General features: G+C 46.5%; 2 protein-coding genes across 6 annotated transcripts in view; one reads left to right on the top strand and one right to left on the bottom strand.

Annotated features, from left to right (window-relative positions):
• ZFYVE1 (zinc finger FYVE-type containing 1) overlaps positions 1 to 15,199 on the top strand; it is a 48,264-nt gene extending 33,065 nt beyond the window's left edge. For all 3 annotated transcript variants that reach the window (XM_036842275.1, XM_036842276.1, XM_036842277.1), the window contains exons 5-12: positions 5,663 to 5,769; positions 7,765 to 7,873; positions 9,131 to 9,228; positions 9,313 to 9,430; positions 11,726 to 11,896; positions 12,635 to 12,815; positions 13,345 to 13,458; positions 14,962 to 15,199. In XM_036842275.1, the coding sequence (XP_036698170.1) occupies positions 5,663 to 5,769; positions 7,765 to 7,873; positions 9,131 to 9,228; positions 9,313 to 9,430; positions 11,726 to 11,896; positions 12,635 to 12,815; positions 13,345 to 13,458; positions 14,962 to 15,194 (1,131 nt within the window). In that variant the 3' untranslated portion in view covers positions 15,195 to 15,199. The remainder of the gene's footprint in view (positions 1 to 5,662; positions 5,770 to 7,764; positions 7,874 to 9,130; positions 9,229 to 9,312; positions 9,431 to 11,725; positions 11,897 to 12,634; positions 12,816 to 13,344; positions 13,459 to 14,961) is intronic.
• Positions 15,200 to 17,529: 2,330 nt separating this feature from the next.
• DCAF4 (DDB1 and CUL4 associated factor 4) overlaps positions 17,530 to 19,929 on the bottom strand; it is a 37,610-nt gene continuing 35,210 nt past the window's right edge. The window contains exons 14-15 of one of the 3 annotated variants that reach the window (XM_036842279.1): positions 19,146 to 19,274; positions 17,530 to 17,754 (exon numbers count right to left, since the gene is read on the bottom strand). In XM_036842279.1, coding sequence (XP_036698174.1) covers position 17,754; positions 19,146 to 19,274 — 130 coding nt within the window. In that variant the 3' untranslated portion in view covers positions 17,530 to 17,753. Of the gene's footprint in view, positions 17,755 to 18,241; positions 18,495 to 19,145; positions 19,275 to 19,929 lie in introns of those variants that run through there. The other 2 variants (XM_036842278.1, XR_005018665.1) reach the window with 2 other exon arrangements.

Below are 19,929 nucleotides of genomic sequence, written 5' to 3'. Positions count from 1 at the left end.
ACATTCTGCCTATTTCCTTAGGATAAATTACAACTCCCAATACTACTGCTGGCCAACCTTTCTGGAGTGTTTACTAATGCCATGTACTGTGCTCTGCGCCGCATGTGTATTCATTCTGTTAATCCTCATACCAACTCTGAGGTGGGGAAATGGAGGCACAGAGGCGTTCATTGATTGGCCTGAGATGACTCCTCTAATAAGTGGTGGAGAGTTTGAACCAGGTAGTCTGACTCCCAAGTCTATATAACCCTGTGTTGTATTCCTTCTCAGTAGTTACTCAACTTTTAAGAAGGTCAGAAGGTGTGGTCATCTTTAAAGGTTCCTGATGCATATTGCCAGTTGCCTTTAGAAAGGACATTCTTATAAGTTGTATTTGTGTGTTTGGTTAATTTAAAAAGTTATTTTTTAAATTAGAAAGCAATGTGTGTTTGTGATAAACAACTCAAAAAGTACAGAAACATGTAAGGTATGACTTAAGTCCCTTTCTCTCCTCTCCCCTCTCAGTGTATGATAACCGTTGTTAATACTTCCTTGTTTATGCCTCTAGAAATTTTTGGTGCTACATAAGTGCATACAGAAGTATATGTATATAATGTATATGTATATTTTCTCCCTAAATATATCGGATCCTAGAGAAGTTAAATCTCTTTTCATGTTCGTTATTGAAAAGGAAATGTGATTAATGAGAAAGACTGAGGAGTGTGTAGAATGTGTGTGAGTGTGTGTGTGTATGTGAGTGAGCGTGAGTGAGAGAGATGTACAGCCTCTTTCTGCTCTGGCTGCTTGCCCCTCTGTTTCCCGATTCATCCTGCCGACCTGATCACTCTTCCTGCCATTTAGCCATGTTGTGGTCCAGGCCCCAGTCCCTTTTTTCCAGCTGGGTTATTTCCCCCACTTCTTGACCACTCACTCCTTTGCTCTGTTTCCACAGTAGCAACAGTCCAGATACCTACCAGCAGGGCATATTCTCACTGATCAAGTAAGTCTATTTAAAGAAAAGAGATGCTTAGGTCCCTATTGAATAGGGGAATTGAATATTGAATTAACTATTGTTGTCTGTATTTACAGTTCTGAATAATGGAGAGAACCATTTTAAAGTTGAATTCGATAGGTTTTATGTAATACCTCCTTTAGCCTCCGATCTCTAAATGTAGAAACTCTGACTTTCTAATTCTGTCACATCAGGAAGCACCTATTAAGTATTTATAAAGTTATTATATTTTTTGGGGGGTGGGTGGCATCATGGATTACATAAGAGTCTCCATTTCAAATCAGAAAATTCACTGCTAGCCTTTGGTGACTGGGGCTAAACTTACAGGTTCAGTAGTAAGAGCCCTGCTGTTGCCAAGGCAACTAAAGTTCAAGATCATCTGGCCTCCAGGCAACCTTTTTTTTTTTTTGAATAAATTTATTTATTTTATTTATTTATTTTTGGCTGCACTGGGTCTTTGTTGCTGCGTGCGGGCTTTCTCTAGTTGCGGTGAGCGGGGGCTACTCTTCGTTGCGGTGCATGGGCTTCTCATTGCGGTGGCTTCTCTTGTTGCAGAGCACGGGCTCTAGGCGCACGGGCTTCAGTAGTTGTGGCACATGGGCTCAGCAGTTGTGGCTCGCAGGCCCTAGAGCGCAGGCTCAGTAGTTGTGGCGCACGGGCTTAGCTGCTCCGCGGCATGTGGGATCTTCCCGGACCAGGGCTCGAACCCATGTCCCCTGCATTGGCAGGCAGATTCTTAACCACTGTGCCACCAGGGAAGCCCTCCAGGCAACCTTTTCCAGATTGGCCTCAAGTGCTTTCTCAGGAAAGGTCCTTCCCTGCCTCTTATGGCTTTGGGAGAGCCCAAGAAACCCTGGAATGATGTGAGGTTTGGAATTTTTGAAGGATGAAGTATATGGATTAGGTGGTCGTGTCCACGCTGGAAAGGAACAATCAGGTTATAGAGGAAGGAAAACAGTGTCTCCTTACCCTTGTATCTAAAACACGTGAACATCCGATTTTCTTTTTAACAGTTACTGTTTTATTCACATACTCATGATTCAGTAAGTCCTCCTGATGCTTGTAAGGTCTCATTCATTACTGACTGCCAGCTCTTCAGTGACTCGTGAGGGAAATGAGATGCTTGTGTTACCCAGCATTTGAGAGGATGGGCGACCAGCATCTGAAGTGATGAGGCTGGTTGGTCTAGGAGTTCTTCTCTTTCTGATGTCACAAGAAGTTACTGTTGCCTTGGCCAACATAATATCTAGGGCAGGTGATGATGGTGGTTCTGTGGGGATTTGTCCCATGGGAATCAGGCTGCAGCTCGTTTCATGCTAAGCCTTGAGACACTTAGAAATGCCCCCATTTTTCTGAAGAACTTTCAGAGAGGTGGACCAGGCCACTTGAATTTGGAACAGAAAAAACCTTGAGCTTATCACTATTATTGGGCTGCAATTTTATATTTACTGGGGAGTGGCATGCCTTCTGAATTCAACCCAGCTGTTGGATTCATGCTAAATTTGATATTGTTTTTCCTAAGGAAAACTAGTACTTAGGTTATCCTTTCAGTTACCTGGGGCTAAAAATGCTCTTCTTTGGTTTTCCTTATACCTGTTTAGTAACTTCTGCATTCCTTAGTTAGCTCTGCGTTTTTTCTTTCTTATTTTAACACTGCTTTAGGTACATAAGCATCTTTTTGCAGCTAAATATTCACCGACAAATGCAAACAGCCATGAAGACCAATGAACCATCATGGAAGGGAGAGAAGTTCTTATATCCCGTGTTACCTGAATTAGTGAGCGTATCCAAGGGAGGGAATAAGAGAATTCTCAGCATAAAAAATAAAAGTGATATTAATAATGGCAGCTAACATTTTCTGAGCTCTCAGTCTGTGCCAAGTGCTCTACATGAGTAACTTCATTTGATCTTCACAGTGTAATCCATGGAGACCCCTACTGAGGAAGGTACTACTAGCACCCCCATTTTAAATTTATTTATTTATTTATTTATTTTTTATTTATTTATGGCTGTGTTGGGTCTTCGTTTCTGTGCGAGGGCTTTCTCTAGTTGTGGCAAGTGGGGACCACTCTTCATCGCGGTGCGCAGGCCTCTCACTGTCGCGGCCTCTCTTGTTGCGGAGCACAGGCTCCAGACGCGCAGGCTCAGTAATTGTGGCTCACGGGCCTAGTTGCTCCGCGGCATGTGGGATCTTCCCAGACCAGGGCTCGAACCCGTGTCCCCTGCATTGGCAGGCAGATTCTCAACCACTGCGCCACCAGGGAAGCCCCCCCATTTTATAGATAAGGAAATAAAGGCACAGAGAGTGCAGAGCTGCCAACTGCAAGCTGAAATAACTTTGGTGGGGGGTCTCATGTTTTATTTATGCAAATTTTCCATTTAGTTTTGTACTATATCCATGTTTTTTTAAATCTAAAAATAACTTCCTCCCCCAATCTTTCAGTAAATTGATGCATTGGGAAGATAATGCTCTATTTTTCCACCAGCTAGCCCCAGAGAGTTACGCACACAGCTGTTTGAGAAATACAGCCCTAAGAGTTATCAGTGATTTGGCCAGTCAACGAGTAGTTAGCCATAAATTAGAGGGGGCCCGTGGGCCTGGGATGAAGCCTAGCGCAGAGGCAGGGCCGAGGTGAGGAGGAGAGGGCAGGGGTTGGTGTGCATATGGGGGTTGGTGCTGGGGCACTTCATTCCAGAGGTCCTAGTTGAGTACTTGTTAGGACATTTGCTAGTGAGAGGAGGATACAAAGGTAGGAAATGTCTTTCACGGGGTTAGCAATCTAGTCTGGGAGGTAAAATACATATAACAGGCTCAACAGGCTTCTGCCTGATCACCTCATCACTCACTACCTGGTTCAGATGTTGAGGACGTCAGGTGCTCAGAGAAGGCAAAGCATGGTCTTTCTAGAGTGGTTGGGAAGGCTTCATGGAAAAGGAGAGACCAAAAAGATCCCCGAAGGATGGGTCACATTCTGAAGTAAGAGGAGGACCGTGTAGGCTAGTAAGTGATTCTACTTGCCTTGCTTCTTGTTTATTCTCTTTAATATTCATAGGTATATGCCTTTATAGTCTCTCTCAAAATCTTAGTTGTTTTCCCTAAGTTACTCTTTACAGAATTACCCCCAAGAGAACAGGACATATATGTATTATTGTTAGACTGGTTTATTTTGGTCTTGAGTCAAGGATTGCCACTTGGTCGGCCATCGCTGGCAGATGGTGTCTTATGAGCCTGTGCATTATCCTTGCAGGAGCTGAATTTTAATGCACGTGGGTGAGGCCCTCACCCTTAGTTTGACACATTCTTTGCCGCTACTCTTGTCTGAACACCTGACCTGACTCAACATTGAGAGCATGTGCTTTTATAAACACTTGGTTTACAACTCAGGGTATTAGGTTTCATTGAAAAAAGGGAAAGGAACTTTAATAAATAAGTTCTCCTTAAGTGAAATTCCATTTAGAGCTTGAGAACCTGAGTTTAAAACCTAATCTGTCCCTTTTCCAAGTCTCAAAATTTCTTTTGCCTTTTTACTAAAGGAAGTAACATTTTGTTTTAAGCTACTGTTCCTTCTCTTCCCCTGAATAGTGCCTGGCTGCCTCAGAATGAGAGATTGAGAGAAGCTTGGAATTGCGAGAATTTAATAATTTTTAAAGCCTGGAAAGCCCAGTTCTGTTTAATTTATATAACTTTTTCCACTGCATACAAGTAAGGGCCTGGAAGGAAAAAACCAGCCTGAAGAATACTTTCAATATAAAGTAGTGAGTGAAAACAGGTTTAGAAATGGAAGCTGCCTTTTTTTTTTTTTTCGTGGACGCTGCCTTTAAACATAAAATTTTCAGTTTGTTTCTGCAAATACTTTTATCTTTCTTCTTAGCATTTATTTTGGCCACTTGCTGTCTTTTAGGTTACTGTAGTTGATAAAAGACTGCCAGAACCTATAATAATTCCTCCTTGCTTTTTGGCTGATAATCCTTTATTCTACATATAGTTCTGTGGTTTCATAAACTCCAGTGAGCGCCTTTGGTTAGAACTGGTGGAGATGCCCAGGAAACTCCCAGCTCACTTCTCAGCTCTGCCTGCCTCTGACTGAAAGACAAGCCACCTTCTTGAGTGTTGGTTTCTTGGTCCCAGCTTCACAAAGATGAAGTGGGCATTAGTCAATATCTGGTGGTTTTGAATGAAAGAAGGAGAGTGTGTGAGGTGTTTATAACTTCCACGGTAATTAGGAGAGAACAGTAACTTTGTTTGCTTACTTCTGACCTCATGGGAAATGGGCTGGTTCTTTCTGAGGTTTCCTGTGGTGAGGATTGGTGCAAGTTGCGCCACGAAGATCTAGGGTAAAGAGCAGAAGTCATTGGCTTCCCTCTTCTAGCTGTGGAGCCCATAAGAAATAAGCCAGCAGTGAGGGCATATTAGAAAGGCAAGCAGTGGGACTTCCCTGGTGGTCCAGTGGTTAAGACTCTGTGCTTCCACTGCAGAGGGCATGGGTTTGATCCCTGGTCAGGGAAGTTCCACATGCTGGGCGGTGCGGGGGAAAAAAAAAAAAAAAAGAAGAAAAGGAAAACAATAACTAATAAAGTTCATTTCAAAAAAAACAAAAGGCAAGCAGTGCAAGGGCCAGAGCTCTGGGCTGTCCGCTGTGTCCCTTCATGTATCACCTTCCCTCCACGCAGGCCCTGAGCGACCGCTTCAGCGGTGAGATCCCCGATGACCAGATGGCACACAGCTCCTTTTTTCCAGATGAGTACTTCACCTGCTCCGTCCTATGCCTCAGCTGCGGGTAAGTCCCCATCTTGGGCAAAGAGACTCAGAACGGTGCTTCGCAGACTTCACTGTGCATGCAGATCATGTGGGGTCTGGTTAAATTAGATTGTGATTTAAGGATGGGGTGGGGGCTGAGATGGGGTACTTCCAGCAAGTTTCCAGGTGATCCTGATGGTCTGGGGACCACACTTTGAGGTTGCAAGGGATCCCGGGACACATGGTTATGAAGAATCCCCTGAAGATTCCAACCTGGTTTAGATGTGAAATTGACTGATTTGGGTAATTTTTACCACAGAAAACTTTAGGTTGCCTGTTTCTCTGTTTCTCTTACCAGAGCTTTCAATGGTAGTCATTCCATTCATTCAACTAATATTTGGTAGCCCGGTGTGTGCAAAGCACTAGGGTAGGTATCATTTCTAGTTGGCTGCTTTCACAATGAGGGCAGATGCTTAGAGCACATTAGAATTATCCAGGGAGCTTTCAGAATTATTGAGGCCTGGGCCTCACCTCCAGGGATTCTCATTTAACAGATCTGGAGTGGGGCCTCAGCACTGGTGCATTTAAAAGGCTCCTCAGATGATTCTGATACGTAGCTCACTTGAGAACATTGAGTTAGGGCAGTATTCTCAAACTTTAATCCGTGTCTGCATCACCTCAGGATTTTGTTAAATGCAGATTCTGAATTGGCAGGTCTGGGTGGGATTCTGCATTTCCAACAAGCGCCCAAGTGACGCCTGTGCTGCCGGTCCATGGATCGCACTTTGTTACAGGGGGACAGAGCGGTGGTCCTCAGCTTTTAGCATGCATCAGAAAAACCTCAAGGACACGTTAAAACACGTAGTTGGGCCTTGCCCCCAGTTTCTGATTCAGTAGGTCTGATGTAGGGCCTGCGAATTTGCACTTCTGATACGTTCCCAGGTGATGCTGATGTTGCTGGCTGGGGAACCACACTTTGAGGCTCACTGGATTAATTTGAGCCGTTAATCGCTCTTCAGTCACAGTCTAGTGACTTGTCTGATGGAGCCCAGGGGATTTAAATGCAGTGTGTCAGGGTCAGATTGCAGGCTCTGTCTTGCAGACACTCCCCCAGCTCTGCACCCCCTTCACCACTGCAGAGTCTGTGCTCTCAACAGGACTTCTGCTCCTGTCCTTCACATTCATCCATACAGAGGAGACCTGAACCTTTTCTGTTATGAATGGCCTTTTTGCATTGATCCCTGTAGGCCACCTGCTGGGTCACCACCTTGGCTCTGGGTTTGTAAAAAGGACTTGGCTCTTGGATTATACAGTCTGGGCTATGGAGAACTGGGCATTGTCTTGGAGAGGAAGGAGGGATGGTAATTGCCAGTGTGACTTACCTTCCTTTAGCGGGCCCCATGAGCCCAGCAGGAGGCTTAGGCTCTGTTAGATCATCATTTTTCCATGCTAACTGTGCCTCACTAGGGTTTCCAGAACTTTCCCTTCTATCGCAGTGAAATTCTAAAGTCCTGATCCCTGGTTTTGCGTTGTCAGGATAGCAGAGCTCACTATTCATTTGGAAGGTTTTCTTGTTCAGCTTAAGCCTCCTCTTAATGCACTGCCAAATTTTGAGGGTCGGTTTTTGTTTTACATCTTGGCAGCCTGTTCTGGTTAAACTTCCCATTTCATGCTGTTTGGATTTTTGAGTTCCCTGAGGGCCATTCAGGTTTTATCTCTGGTCAAGGTGGTGTCTTCTGGCTCCTCCGTTCCTACTGAGGGACCAGGTGGTTTTCCAAGAAATTACTCCTTGGGCCCTTTGTCCTCACACAAGAGTAATAGTTGCTTTACCTGTGTAGTGATGTTGATTGCAAGTATGAGAGAGGCACGTGGGTTTCTGAAACAAACTGCCCTCTCTCTGCTCAGTATTCAGGGCCTGGTTAATTATGGAGCTCTGGTTTTGACCCTGGGTCTGGCTCAGGGTCAGAGACTCTTGAGCGTAAGCGGTGCTGGCTCCTTTTAGCGGCTTCACTGTCAGCTTTTGGGCTTCACTCAGGGCTGGATGTAAGAACAGCATGAATCACGGGAAAGAAGGAGTACCTCATGAAGCCAGCAGCCGCTGCAGATACTCTCACCAGTACGACAACCGGGTTTTTACCTGCAAGGTGAGTCCACCCAGCTTCTTCCCTAGAAGCTGGCTTGCTGGCCACACTCTCCTTTTGGGAAGACTGGCTTGGGACCATTCTTTGCTGCATCCCAAAGTATTTGGTACTCAAATTGAGTATCTCTGGAACTTCTCTCCAGCTCTAACCATAAGAACTCACATGTCTGTTGCTGGGGACTCCTTGGTTTATTTTTTTAAGCTTCAATTCCCCTTATTTATGCTTATATGCAAGGGTCATCTACATTGACTATCATTCTTTTCTTTTTTTTTTTTTTTTTTTTTGCTGCACCGCGCAGCTTGTGGGGTTTTAGTTCCCTGACCAGGGATGGAACCTGGGCCCTTGGCAGTGAGAGTGTGGAGTCCTAACCACTGGACCGCCAGGGAATTCCCATACATTGACTATTCATTCTTAAGAGCAGAATTGCTGTTTAGAAACCCAATTTTGATGGATTTCTCCTGTCTGTGACAGGGATATAATTTATAACTCAGTTTTGGGGCCTGGGATGGGTATACATTCAATTCATAATCATTTAGGGCACTGACTTCCTTTTTTTTTTTTCCTTGAGATTTTTTTTTTTAAACATCTTTATTGGAGTATAATTGCTTTACAATGTTGTGTTAGTTTCTGCTGTATAACAAAGTACATCAGTTATATGTATACATATATCCCCATATCTCCTCCCTCTTGCATCGCCCTCCCACCCTCCCTATCCCTCCCCTCTAGATGGTCACAAAGCACCGAGCTGATTTCCCTGTGCTATGCGGCTGCTTCCCACTAGCTATCTGTTTTACATTTGGTAGTGTATATATGTCAATGCCACTCTCTCACTTCGTCCCAGCGTACCCTGCCCCCTCCCCATGTCCTCAAGTCCATTCTCTACGTCTGCGTCTTTATTCTTGTCCTGCCCCTAGGTTCTTCAGAACCATTTTTTTTTTTTTTTAGATTCCATATATATGTGTTAGCATACGATATTTGTTTTTCTCTTTCTGACTTACTTCACTCTGTTTGACAGACTCTAGGTCCATCCACCTCGCTACAGATAACTCAATTTTGTTTCTTTTTATGGCTGAGTACTATACCATTGTATATATAGGGCACTGACTTCTTTAGAGAAAGACTTTCTTCTGCTGTGCTAAACTCAGGGTCTGTAAACCCTCAGCTGGTCTGGTTTGTGGGCAGTGGGGCTGGACAGGGATGTGGAGAGGCCAGGGGGTCTGGTGAACAGAGCAGAAGCTGGCAGAGTGCTCCATGTTTCAGGCCTGCTACGAGAGAGGCGATGAAGTCAGCGTGGTGCCCAAGACGGCTGCTTCCACCGACTCCCCCTGGATGGGTCTCGCAAAATATGCCTGGTCTGGGTGAGTTTCAGCTACCGGTTGTTTGGTGTGTTTGTCTCTCCACGCACCTTGTGGGGTTACAGTATCTATTTGCCTTCCTTGTAGGTACGTAATTGAATGTCCCAATTGCGGCGTGGTCTATCGTAGCCGGCAGTACTGGTTTGGAAACCAAGATCCTGTGGATACAGTGGTGCGGACAGAGATTGTGCATGTGTGGCCTGGAGTAAGAGCTGTTTTATTTTTCTGTTTCCTCTTGTATTGTCCAGTCCTGTGTGTGGGAAAGCAGAACTTGTTTACAATTAAGGTTAACCATGAGTTTCAATATACTGGTGGTTAAGGAAGGTGTGATCTGGAGAGCCTTTCTTGTTCTAGACCCTTAAATTTTTTCCATTTCTTCTTGCATAAATATTAGAAGCACAACTTTATTTATTTATTAAAAAAAATTTTATTTATTTGGCTACACCAAGTCTTAGTTTCATCATGCAGGCTCTTAGTTGCAGCATGCGGGATCTAGTTCCCCGACCAGGGATCGAACCCAGGCCCCGTATATTGGAAGCGTGGAGTCCTAACCACTGGACCACCAGGGAAGTCCCTAGAAGCACAACTTTAAATAAACTAAAAATTGCTGTATAGTTACATTGCCTTAGCAAATAAAGCTTTATTTTTTCATATTCTCCTCACTCATTTTCCATATGTGTATGTTTGTATAGATGCAGTTACAATTTATGTGCCACTTAACTGCTTTTTTCTCATACACAGTTTTGCTTTGTTTCTACATTGTTTTCACTTTCCACAGTTCTCATCTGTAATCACTGTGTAATATTCTGTCTAGTATTATAGTTCGATTTTGTTCATGCTGTTTATGATTTTTTTTTTATTATTGAAGAAAATGCCATAGTGACCATCTTCATGTAAGAGAGACTTTGTTTTGGAGTATATTCTTCTTGAAGTATATTCTGAGAAGCGGAATTACTATGGACCTTTATTGTTTTTAATTTGACTTTTGAATTCAAGATGTTGGAAAAACAGATCTGTTCATGAGGCAGTGATATGGTGCTTTCATTCTGCATTAAACCACAATTCACGCTTGGAATTACCCATCAATCACAACACATCCAAAACCTTTTTCCTTCACAGAAGAAAGATAAGCGATTTTCTCTAAGGGACTTATTTTACTTGGAGGTGTTCCCCTTGCTGGGTGATTCCTAAAGCCTCCGGTCAGCCTAATAGGCCTATCTGCAGATCCACCTTTGAGCTTTCCTGGATCCTGCAGATACCAGAGAACTGAAGATTTCCTTATTGTTTTGTCATCTTCTTTCCAGTTTCCAGCTCCACTGGAATTGGTTACTGCAGTGTGGTCTCATTTCTGCAGGCTGCCCCCTTGACATGATGGTCCAGGCCATTCTGTCCCAAGGATTTAATGTGGTCTTGAACTAGTATAACTTTCTCACTAGACTTCTTTGATCAATATCTTTTGTTTTTGATCTGTGTTCTTTCTTGTAAAAGCTATCATCCTTGTGGTAGTTTATATTCCAAGAAAACAGTAATACCAGTTTATTTTTAGGCTGTATTCCTCATAGTCCTTGGGATTAGGGAATATAGGCTCCTCCCCTTCTCTTTGTTCACTCATTCATCACCATACATTGTTGAGTACTATGTGCCCAGAATTGAACTAGATACTTACAAAAAAGAAAAAGGATTATTGTGCTCAGTTCAGTCTAATAGGGAGTTGGATGCATAAAGAGATATTGCACTTACATGTGGAAATAGGATTCCTAGAGATGTGCAGATATTAGAGGAACTGAGATGAAGGGTTCCTAACCCAGCCTGGGGTGGGAGGCCTCCTGGAAGAGGTGTCCTCTTTTTTTTTTTTTTTTTTAATAATTTATGTTAACCCTCTTATTTATTCACTTATTTTGGCTGTGTTGGGTCTTCATTGCTGTGCTCAGGCTTTCTCTAGTTGCAGCGAGCGAGTGGGGGCTACTCTTCATTGTGGTGTGCGGCTTCTCATTATGGTGGCTTCTCTTGTTGTGAAGCACGGGCTCTAGGCGCGTGGGCTTCAGTAGTTGTAGCACGTGGGCTCAGTAGTTGTGGTGCACAGGCTTAGTTGCTCCGTGGCATGTGGTATCTTCCCAGACCAGGGCTCGAACCCGTGTCCCCTGCATTGGCAGGCGGATTCTTAACCACTGCGCCACCAGGGAGGCCCGAGGTGTCCCCTTTACGTAAGTATTTCCTGGGTTGTGTATCTCACTTACAGGCAAAGTAAGTTCTGAATTGAACAGTTGTGCACCAAGTCTTACGGTCACCTTGAAGAGAAGAATAATATCAGCAATGACTCATGGGTATGATATTGTCTAGAAGCCAGAGGGATTCCTGGCCTGTCCCCGTTCTTCTCTGCCAGGGAGTTTGTGGTTCTGAGTTGGCTGGGATGAGTGTATAACTTGTTCGAGACCCCTCTCTCTCCTTCCTTTTACTCCCTTCGCTCAGAGCACGATGGGAGCCTGCATTTTCATTTCAGACTGATGGATTTCTGAAGGACAACAACAATGCTGCCCAGCGCCTCTTGGATGGGATGAACTTCATGGCTCAGTCGGTGTCTGAGCTTAGCCTTGGGCCCACCAAGGCTGTGACGTCCTGGCTGACAGACCAGATCGCCCCTGCCTACTGGAGGCCCAACTCCCAGATCCTGGTATGGTGTGGCAGGATGCCCTGCATCCCTGGCACGGCCCATTCTGCTTGTGCTGCTTTGCCCTGTCCTAAGCTTGCTCTGTGAGGGAGGCTCTGAATTTCTCTCTCGGATTAGCTCTCAGGGTGTTGGAAAGGGTGGGGTATGTTGAGGCAGCCAGTGTCCTCTTTGCCCACTGATCTCCCTTTGTTATTTTGCAAGTATTTTCCTTGGGGTGGATTTTAGTTTCTTTCCCTGCAAGGGCCAGTTATTATTGGTTCGATGTCTGAGGTCATACATACAGAATCTGGCGGAAAAGGGGCCTTTAGAGGTCATTTAGGGTCATCCTCAGCTTGAGACATAAACCTCATGGCACCTACAGCAAGGGAGCACCCAGCTTTGGCCCAAGCACTTATGACAGGAAACCCGTTCCTCATCAGCTTCCCAGAGGCTCTTTTGAGAAGCCGGGAAAGCAGTGAATCCTCATTGCTCTCTTAGCTGGAATTGGTGTAGTCCCTTCTGGAACCCTGTGACTCAGCCAGATGGATTTGGTACCTTTCCAGGCACTTCTTGGAAGAAAATGTTAATCACAGCTGTGCTTCAGTAGGGGTATTTTCATGTGGCTGGAGATCTTAGGTCCCATCCTTTGTGATCATCGGGGTCCTGCCATTCCCAGATGGTCCTGGGCATCTCCCCTGGGTTGACTTTCTCAGCTGAGCAGACGTGAATGTTACCTGCCTCTCTGTTTTGGGCTTGGAACAGAGCTGCAACAAGTGCGCTACATCCTTTAAAGATAACGACACCAAGCATCACTGCCGGGCCTGTGGGGAGGGCTTCTGTGACAGCTGTTCATCCAAGACCCGGCCAGTGCCGGAGCGGGGCTGGGGCCCTGCGCCCGTGCGGGTGTGTGACAACTGCTATGAAGCCAGGAATTCCCAGTTAGGTAACGTGGGGCCCGGGAACTGCAAGGGTGGAGGGGGAACCTCTCTCCTTGGCATTGGGTGTTGGGAACGGGACCCCCACCTGCCTAACCCTGTTCCTCACCACGTCACTCTTCTGAGAGTAGTTGCTCCCCGGTCTTGCCCAGTCATCCTCTTAAGCTCTTTGTTAACAGGGTCCTGGGGTGCTATTCCTTGCGGGGCCAGGGGGATGGGGCGTGTTAAACCTGTCCTGTGTTTACCACAGGCTTTAGACTGAGTCTTCTCCCTGGAGGAGGTTCTGGTCATGCTCCTTGAACCCTTCTGGCTCACTGTAAAGGAAGGTTGTAAAATAGCCCCAGAGGGCTGAGGTAGAGGACTAACAGATCTCACCGGCTGCAGTGTTGGTGCCCACAGCCCGGACCCTTGCCATCCTTGCAGGACAGCACAGTGGTACCCTGGGAGAAGCATCCAGAATGCTCTGATGTTGCCCCTGAGTTTTCCATTTGGGAAATGACTAAGAGATAACAGCTTTTCCTTCATCATTGTCTGCAGATGTTACTGAGGCACAGGCGGACGATGAAGGCGGGACGCTGATTGCTCGGAAGGTGGGCGAGGCCGTGCAGAACACTTTGGGAGCCGTGGTGACAGCCATTGACATACCACTAGGTGGGCCTGGCAGTGCCTCTGTTGGGTGCAGTGTATGTGGGATGAGGGCTTTCATAGTGCCTTGGGCTGTCGTTTTGTCAAAGTCTTACTGACATAGATTGAGTTGGGCAGCAAGGAGGTGACTGAAAATTTACATTTGCTTCTGCTGAATACCTTGGTGGTTTCATGTTTATTCCTGGAGGCCATCCTCTTATATCATTCATTGCTGCATAACAAACTACCTGAAAATGTAAAGGCTTAAAACAACCCGCATTTTATCATGTCTCACAGGAAGGGCAATTATTTTGCTCCAAGTGGCATTGACTGGAATTACTGCTGGATTCTCCAGTTTGGTAGCTGGACTGGTCTCGAGGGGCCAAGCCAACCTCACTTACATGCTGGGTAGTCTGGCAGGGATGCCTCGAAGGCTGGGCTCAGGAGAACTCCCCCCGCCATTCCCCATATCCTCCAGGCCTCTCCACGTGGTTTCTCCAGTGGTAGTGGGCTTCTTAGATGGTGGCTCAGGACTGTCAGAGACAGGCCTGGGCCTAGAAACTAGCTCTTCTACTGCAGTCTGCTGTAGTCACAGGGCCTGCCTAGATTCGAGGGAGGGGGCAGGTTATCAAAGAATTTGTGGCTGTCTTTAATCCGCCACACCAGCCAAGCTGTTATTCCTTTAAGATTTAAGACAGCCACTCACCTCTGGATGTGAGGGGTGCTTATAACCAGGATGGGAAGAGGGAGAGGAAGGGAAGCCCCGCCAGCGTGTGGAGGGCTTAGGCAAGGCTGGCCGGGCCTGGGGTATTTCAGCCCATTGTAGGGGAGAGACCAAGGGTTCCTGGGTGGGTGTGATGAAAATTGCTTGGGTCAGATTTAATCACTGTGGCTCACAGAATGAGCTGATGATGAGCTTTTGACTTAAGGGTGTGGGAATAGATGGATTTGTTGAGGCTTGATGCTCAGGTTGCATCTGCTCTCAGGGGTAACCGGGAGAGGCAGGGGCTGCCCTTGGCACAGAGTCTGCCAACTGTGCTCACAGGCGCTCACCTGCTGAGCACTCACTGGCCATTGGGTCCCAGTGCATCAGACACATTATTTCTTGTAATCCTGTAACCACTTTTGAAGGTGTGTTGTTAAAGATGAGTAAACTAAGGCCCTGAGAATTTAAGGAACTTCTTAATCCCGCAGCTACTAACTGACTCAGGCTCAGTGGAACTGGGATGAAGGTATGTCCTGACTCCAAAGCCCAAACTTCTTTATCGTTACTCCACTGGTTCTTAATTCAGCCCCACTTTAGGCTCACTTGGAGAGCTTAATAGATACACAATTGTCAGTGCCTAGGTCCCAGCCCCCGAGATCCTGACCTGGGTGGTAGGCGGTGAAGGAGACCTGGGTGGAAGGGGGTGATCTGTGTGCAGTCAGACTGAGCGCCAATGAAGTGTCTGTGGATGGCTTCTTGCCTCGTGGGACTCGGGGTGATGGCTTCCACGTGTGCCGCCTGTCATGGTTCCTTCCGTGCTGCAGGTCTGGTGAAGGATGCGGCCAGGCCGGCGTACTGGGTACCAGACCATGAGATCCTGCACTGCCACAACTGCCGGAAGGAGTTCAGCGTCAAGCTTTCCAAGCACCACTGCCGGGCCTGCGGACAGGGCTTCTGTGACGAGTGTTCCCATGACCGCCGGGCTGTCCCCTCTCGAGGCTGGGACCATCCTGTCCGAGTCTGCTTTAACTGCAATAAAAAGCCTGGTGACCTTTAACCCCAGCTCCCTCTCCGAGTCCTTCACAATTCCTTAGGTTCTCAGGGTTAGAAATGAAATCTCGCTGAGGTAGGCCCTCCTCCTGGTCACCTGTTGTGGTATGTGTCCTCTCTGCTCATCCTGAGGCCACTTTCCCACGGTGGGGGGTAGGACAGATGGCGAGCCAGGGTGAGCCTGGTGGCGGGCCTGAAGGCACGAACCCCTCAGGGCAGGGGACCGAGCAGCTTATAGCGAAGGGGAACGAACCTGAATCCATTGCATTTTATTTCAGTTAAAAATACATATATATATATATGTGTGTGTGTATATATATATATATGTATATGTATGTATATATATATATATATATATACACATATACATATATATATATATACACACACACCCACCCCTGTATATACATATGAAAGGAACGTGGAGTGTATTCAGGCTGCTGCTGGCTGTGAAGACCTGCACAGTCTGTCCCCAGCACAGAATCAGGTGGCAGTGGCATCAGGTCTTCCCCACAAAACCGAGCCATGTCCAAGGCCACTGCGTTGCTAGTCACCTTTTGCTGCTCCTCTCTGAGCCTTCGAAGCCTTCATGCCCCTCAGCTGCCGGGGCAAGTGAGCGTCCCAGGTACTTCTCGCTTGGGAGAGCCTGTGGAGGACCTCCCTGGCCCCTGCAGAGTCGGATCCCAATTCCTTGCCTAGGCCTGTTGTGGTCAGAGACCACCCAGCTTAGCATGCAGGTCACGGATGGGTGGCAGGTGGGGGGTACGGTCCTCAGACCTCAAGTCCAAGTGTAGGTGACGCGATGGCCCTCATACAGGGGGAACACGGAAGGAGATAGGCCTTCCCCAGCAGTGTTTCCTGCTTGTTGATGCTTCCGTCTATGCGACCACTTGGCTTTCCCTGCCCAGAAATAGAGCACCTGCTTCCCTCCCCTACCAACCCCCTTGAGCCCACCATCTACTGAGTGTTGCACTAGGGTTTTTGCTTGTTTTGAAGTGTCTTAATTCTTTATTCCCAGACACATGACCCCTCTAGCTATTGGAGGGGTGATCATGAGAAATCTTCCAGGGAAACAGTGTACAGAATGGACTGTTAAGTGGGGTTTTTTAAAAGTATATATAAATATTTCAACAGACCATTAAGAAAAAATTCTCTCTCCGGTCCTGGCAAGAGAAGTCAGATGAACTTTGTTTCTCAAGAGCTGGGACATCCATTTCTATCGTGACTGGAAAGAGACTGTTGTGCTGAAATCCTGTCATCATGGTGGATTTTATCGTCAGTGGCCAAAAATGAAGAATTAAAAGTGACATAGTTCTTGACTGAACTGGTGGGTGGGCTGAGCTTCAGGGAGGTGCGTGGCGGTCATTCTTGGCGTGAGTGTTACTGTGACGTGAGCCCTGGAATGTGTTGGTCCCTCTCAGACCTGCTTCCTTACTGCCTCCTATGGCCTGTGACCGAGGCCCTGCTCTAGTACTGTGTATTATTAAGTTTGCCGTTATAAAGGAGTCTTCCTGCGGAATATGGACTGTGCTGCTGCTTTCCTTTAACTTCATCCGTACATCTTGCTGCCTCTTTCTAGTTGATGATAAGAAAGTAGCTGGTGGCTTTTAGAGCAGAACCCAAGTGAGAGGTATATTTTACCTGTAAATACCTCAGTTTATTCCCCGGCGAATACTCTATCAATCACAGAAGAGAGTAGGTGTTACTAGTGACCTATGGAAACACCAGGAAAAGACTGTTTTCTCCCTTTCTATCTGTCGCTCTTTGTTCCTCTGCCCTGCCTTGCTTTGTCTGTTCAGCTCCTGTTGAACAACTGCTATCCACTATCTATCTCCTGTTCTGTCATTCAGGGGCGCCCCTGAGCTGGAGTCTGCTGGACCACATAGGGAGGATGCAGAAGAGTCTTCTGAACTCTCTTCCTTACACTAGTCAGACCGGTAGAGGAAAGGAAGGTAACCCGGTGTCAAAATAACCAAAGGTTCTCTTTTCTTGCCCTACATACCCAGGGTTCATCTTTTTTTCTTTTCTTTTTTAAAAAAATTAATTTATTAATTTATTTTTGCCTGCGTTGGGTCTTCGTTGCTGCGCACGGGCTTTCTCTACTTGCGGCGAGCGGGGGCTACTCTTCGTTGCGGTGCATGGGCTTCTCATTGCAGAGCACGGGCTCTAGGCGCACGGGCTTCAGTAGTTGTGGCACACGGGCTCAGTAGCTGTGGCTCATGGGCTCTAGAGTACAGGCTCAGTAGTTGTGGCACATGGGTTTAGTTGCTCCACAGCATGTGGGATCTTCCCGGACCAGGGCTTGAACCCCTGTCCCCTGCATTGGCAGGTGGATTCTTAACCACTGCGCCACCAGGGAAGTCCCGGAAAATTATCTTAAGGAGATCTTAAACTTCCAGAGGAAAAGTAAAAATTCTGTTCCCTCCAACACATGGGGCCTAATAGATTTCTTGAGCAGGAGACCCCGTTGGCTCTGCTACTTATTACCAGGAGACCTTGGACAAATTGCTTTATTCTCAGTTTTTTCTTTGGTATATAGGAGTGACCATCACGTGCTTCGTAGGGTTCTAAGAATTAAAAGGGAATAATGCTGGCAAAAATTGTTCATTCAACATACTAAGTGTCTAGATGTGGCAAGTGCTGGGGAAACTAAGCTTCCTCAAGGTTTCTGTGAAGCTGAGGCTCAACAGATGAAAGGAGTGGAGGACAGCTTGAGCAGAGGCCCAGATGACGGAGGGACTTGTAACATGTGTCCTGAGAGCACCAGGTGGGAGGTGAAGGGGCAACAGGGTGAGGCATATGTGATCAAATCTCAAGATGCCGCACATTTTATTCCGAGGTACAAGAAGGCGTTGAGTGCAGGGATCTTTGGGAAGGTCATTCCCGTGGCAGTGGCCATGTGGTGGGTGGCCTGGAGAGGCAGACATAAAGGAGTGGGCCCAGGTAATTCCTTGGAGGTCCAGTGGTTAGGACTCTGTGCTTTCACTGCCAACGACCCAGGTTCAATCCCTGGTCGGGGAACTAAGATCCCACAAGCAGCGTGGCGTGGCCAAAGAAAATAAATAAAAATGAAAGGAAAGGCTTTTACTAACATACATGAACGGAGAAATGGAAGAAGAAACTGAGTTCAGCCTGCAGTTGTTTTCAGAGGTGGTTACATGGAAGATTTAGACCAGGGCAGATCGAGGGATGACAGGTAAGTGGGGCTAACTTTGTCTTTGGGTGCCCTTGTTGGGGGACACCGAGCGTTGCTCTGTGAACATTTCTGGTAACCAGTTTGTGCCACTCTTCTCATCTGTTTAGAAGGCTACAAGCAAGCAAACAGCAAAGGGTTTATTGGAGCTCAGTGCTGCTGCCACCACCCCCTGCTCATTCGCTAACTTTCACTGTCACCTGGGCAATGGGGCAAAATGCCCTAACAGACCTGCAAGTGAAAAATGCTTCCAGACTGTGTAACATACTAATCTTTGGGACACTAACAAGCAAACATACCAAAATGCTTAATCAGCTTCTCAGCTGAGTTTAACTGCTTCTCATATACTCTAGACCAGGGGTCCCCAACCCCCGGGGCCGCAGACCCGTATTGGTCGGTGGCCTGTTAGGAACTGGGCCGCACAGCAGGAGGTGAGCGGCGGGCGAGCGAAGCTTCATCTGCTGTTGTTCCCCCGCCCCGCCCCCCATCCTGGTCCGTGGAAAAACTGTCTTCCACAAAACCGGTCCCTGGTGCCAAAAAGGTTGGGGACCGTTGCTCTAGACCAAATGTTAGGAGCAGTGACTGCTCACTAAAGATAAAGAACAGATTTTGAAGATGTCCCCCACCTCCTTTTTTTAAAAGCCTAAGGGAAACGTAAAACTAATTCTTTGACAACTGTATTTGCCTAGCAAGAAATTTGGGCTATGGCACAGCTGATGAGTTAGGAAGGTATATGGGGATAGAGCCCCACACGTCAGAACTCACCAGGTATTCCGAGTAGTCAGTTGTCTCCACTGTCTATGAGAGATCAAAGTTGGATTGAAGAGCCACAGCTCCATTGAAATAGTACAGAATAGTGGCAAAGGCTCTTCACCAGAGGTGCAATACCAGTGACTGTAAAAAGCAGATCATGTAATGAACAAACTAGTGTGTTGTGAGAACTTTTAACTTTGGGGGAAAAAGTATGAGTGATATTAGGGTCATGGCTCAGCACTTAAGCTTTTTTGTGCTCTTGGGGAGGGCCATGTCACCAAAATTAATCCAAAAGACCCTGCTGTGACTGCAGTCACCAGGACCCTTCAATCATACAGCTATTTCCTGGCACCTATGTGCAGGTCGGTATGCCAAGGCTGTAAAGATACAGGGGCGATGTCTCAAAGATTAAACAAACACCTAAGAAATTTGGTAACTGGCAAGCTTCTTAGTCTTTGGTGAGTGCCAGAAAAATTAATTTACTTAGCAATTAAATATGAAATGTTAGCACTGCATGTTTACACTCGCACCAAGCCACTCTGTGATTCTCCTTAGCACTAGCTGTGTGTGATACACAAGTATTGTCAGCAAATGGAGGAGTGTGGAAAGTAGAGAACGTGATCTCTTCTGGTGCCAAGTCCCAGCTCTCCACTTAACAGGTCTGCATTCTGAGGCAAGTCATTCAATTTCTCTGTGCCCAGAAAATGATGCTAATAATTTTTATATCATTACTACTGTCCTACCTCCTTCATACGCTGTTTTAAGGATCAAGTCAGCTAAGACGGAGGAAAGTTAT

The sequence above is a fragment of the Balaenoptera musculus genome, chromosome 2 (genome assembly GCF_009873245.2).
Source record: "Balaenoptera musculus isolate JJ_BM4_2016_0621 chromosome 2, mBalMus1.pri.v3, whole genome shotgun sequence".
Taxonomy (NCBI): domain Eukaryota; kingdom Metazoa; phylum Chordata; class Mammalia; order Artiodactyla; family Balaenopteridae; genus Balaenoptera; species Balaenoptera musculus.
Note: the sequence above shows the minus strand (reverse complement) of the source record. Positions and strands in the feature narration are given on the sequence as shown.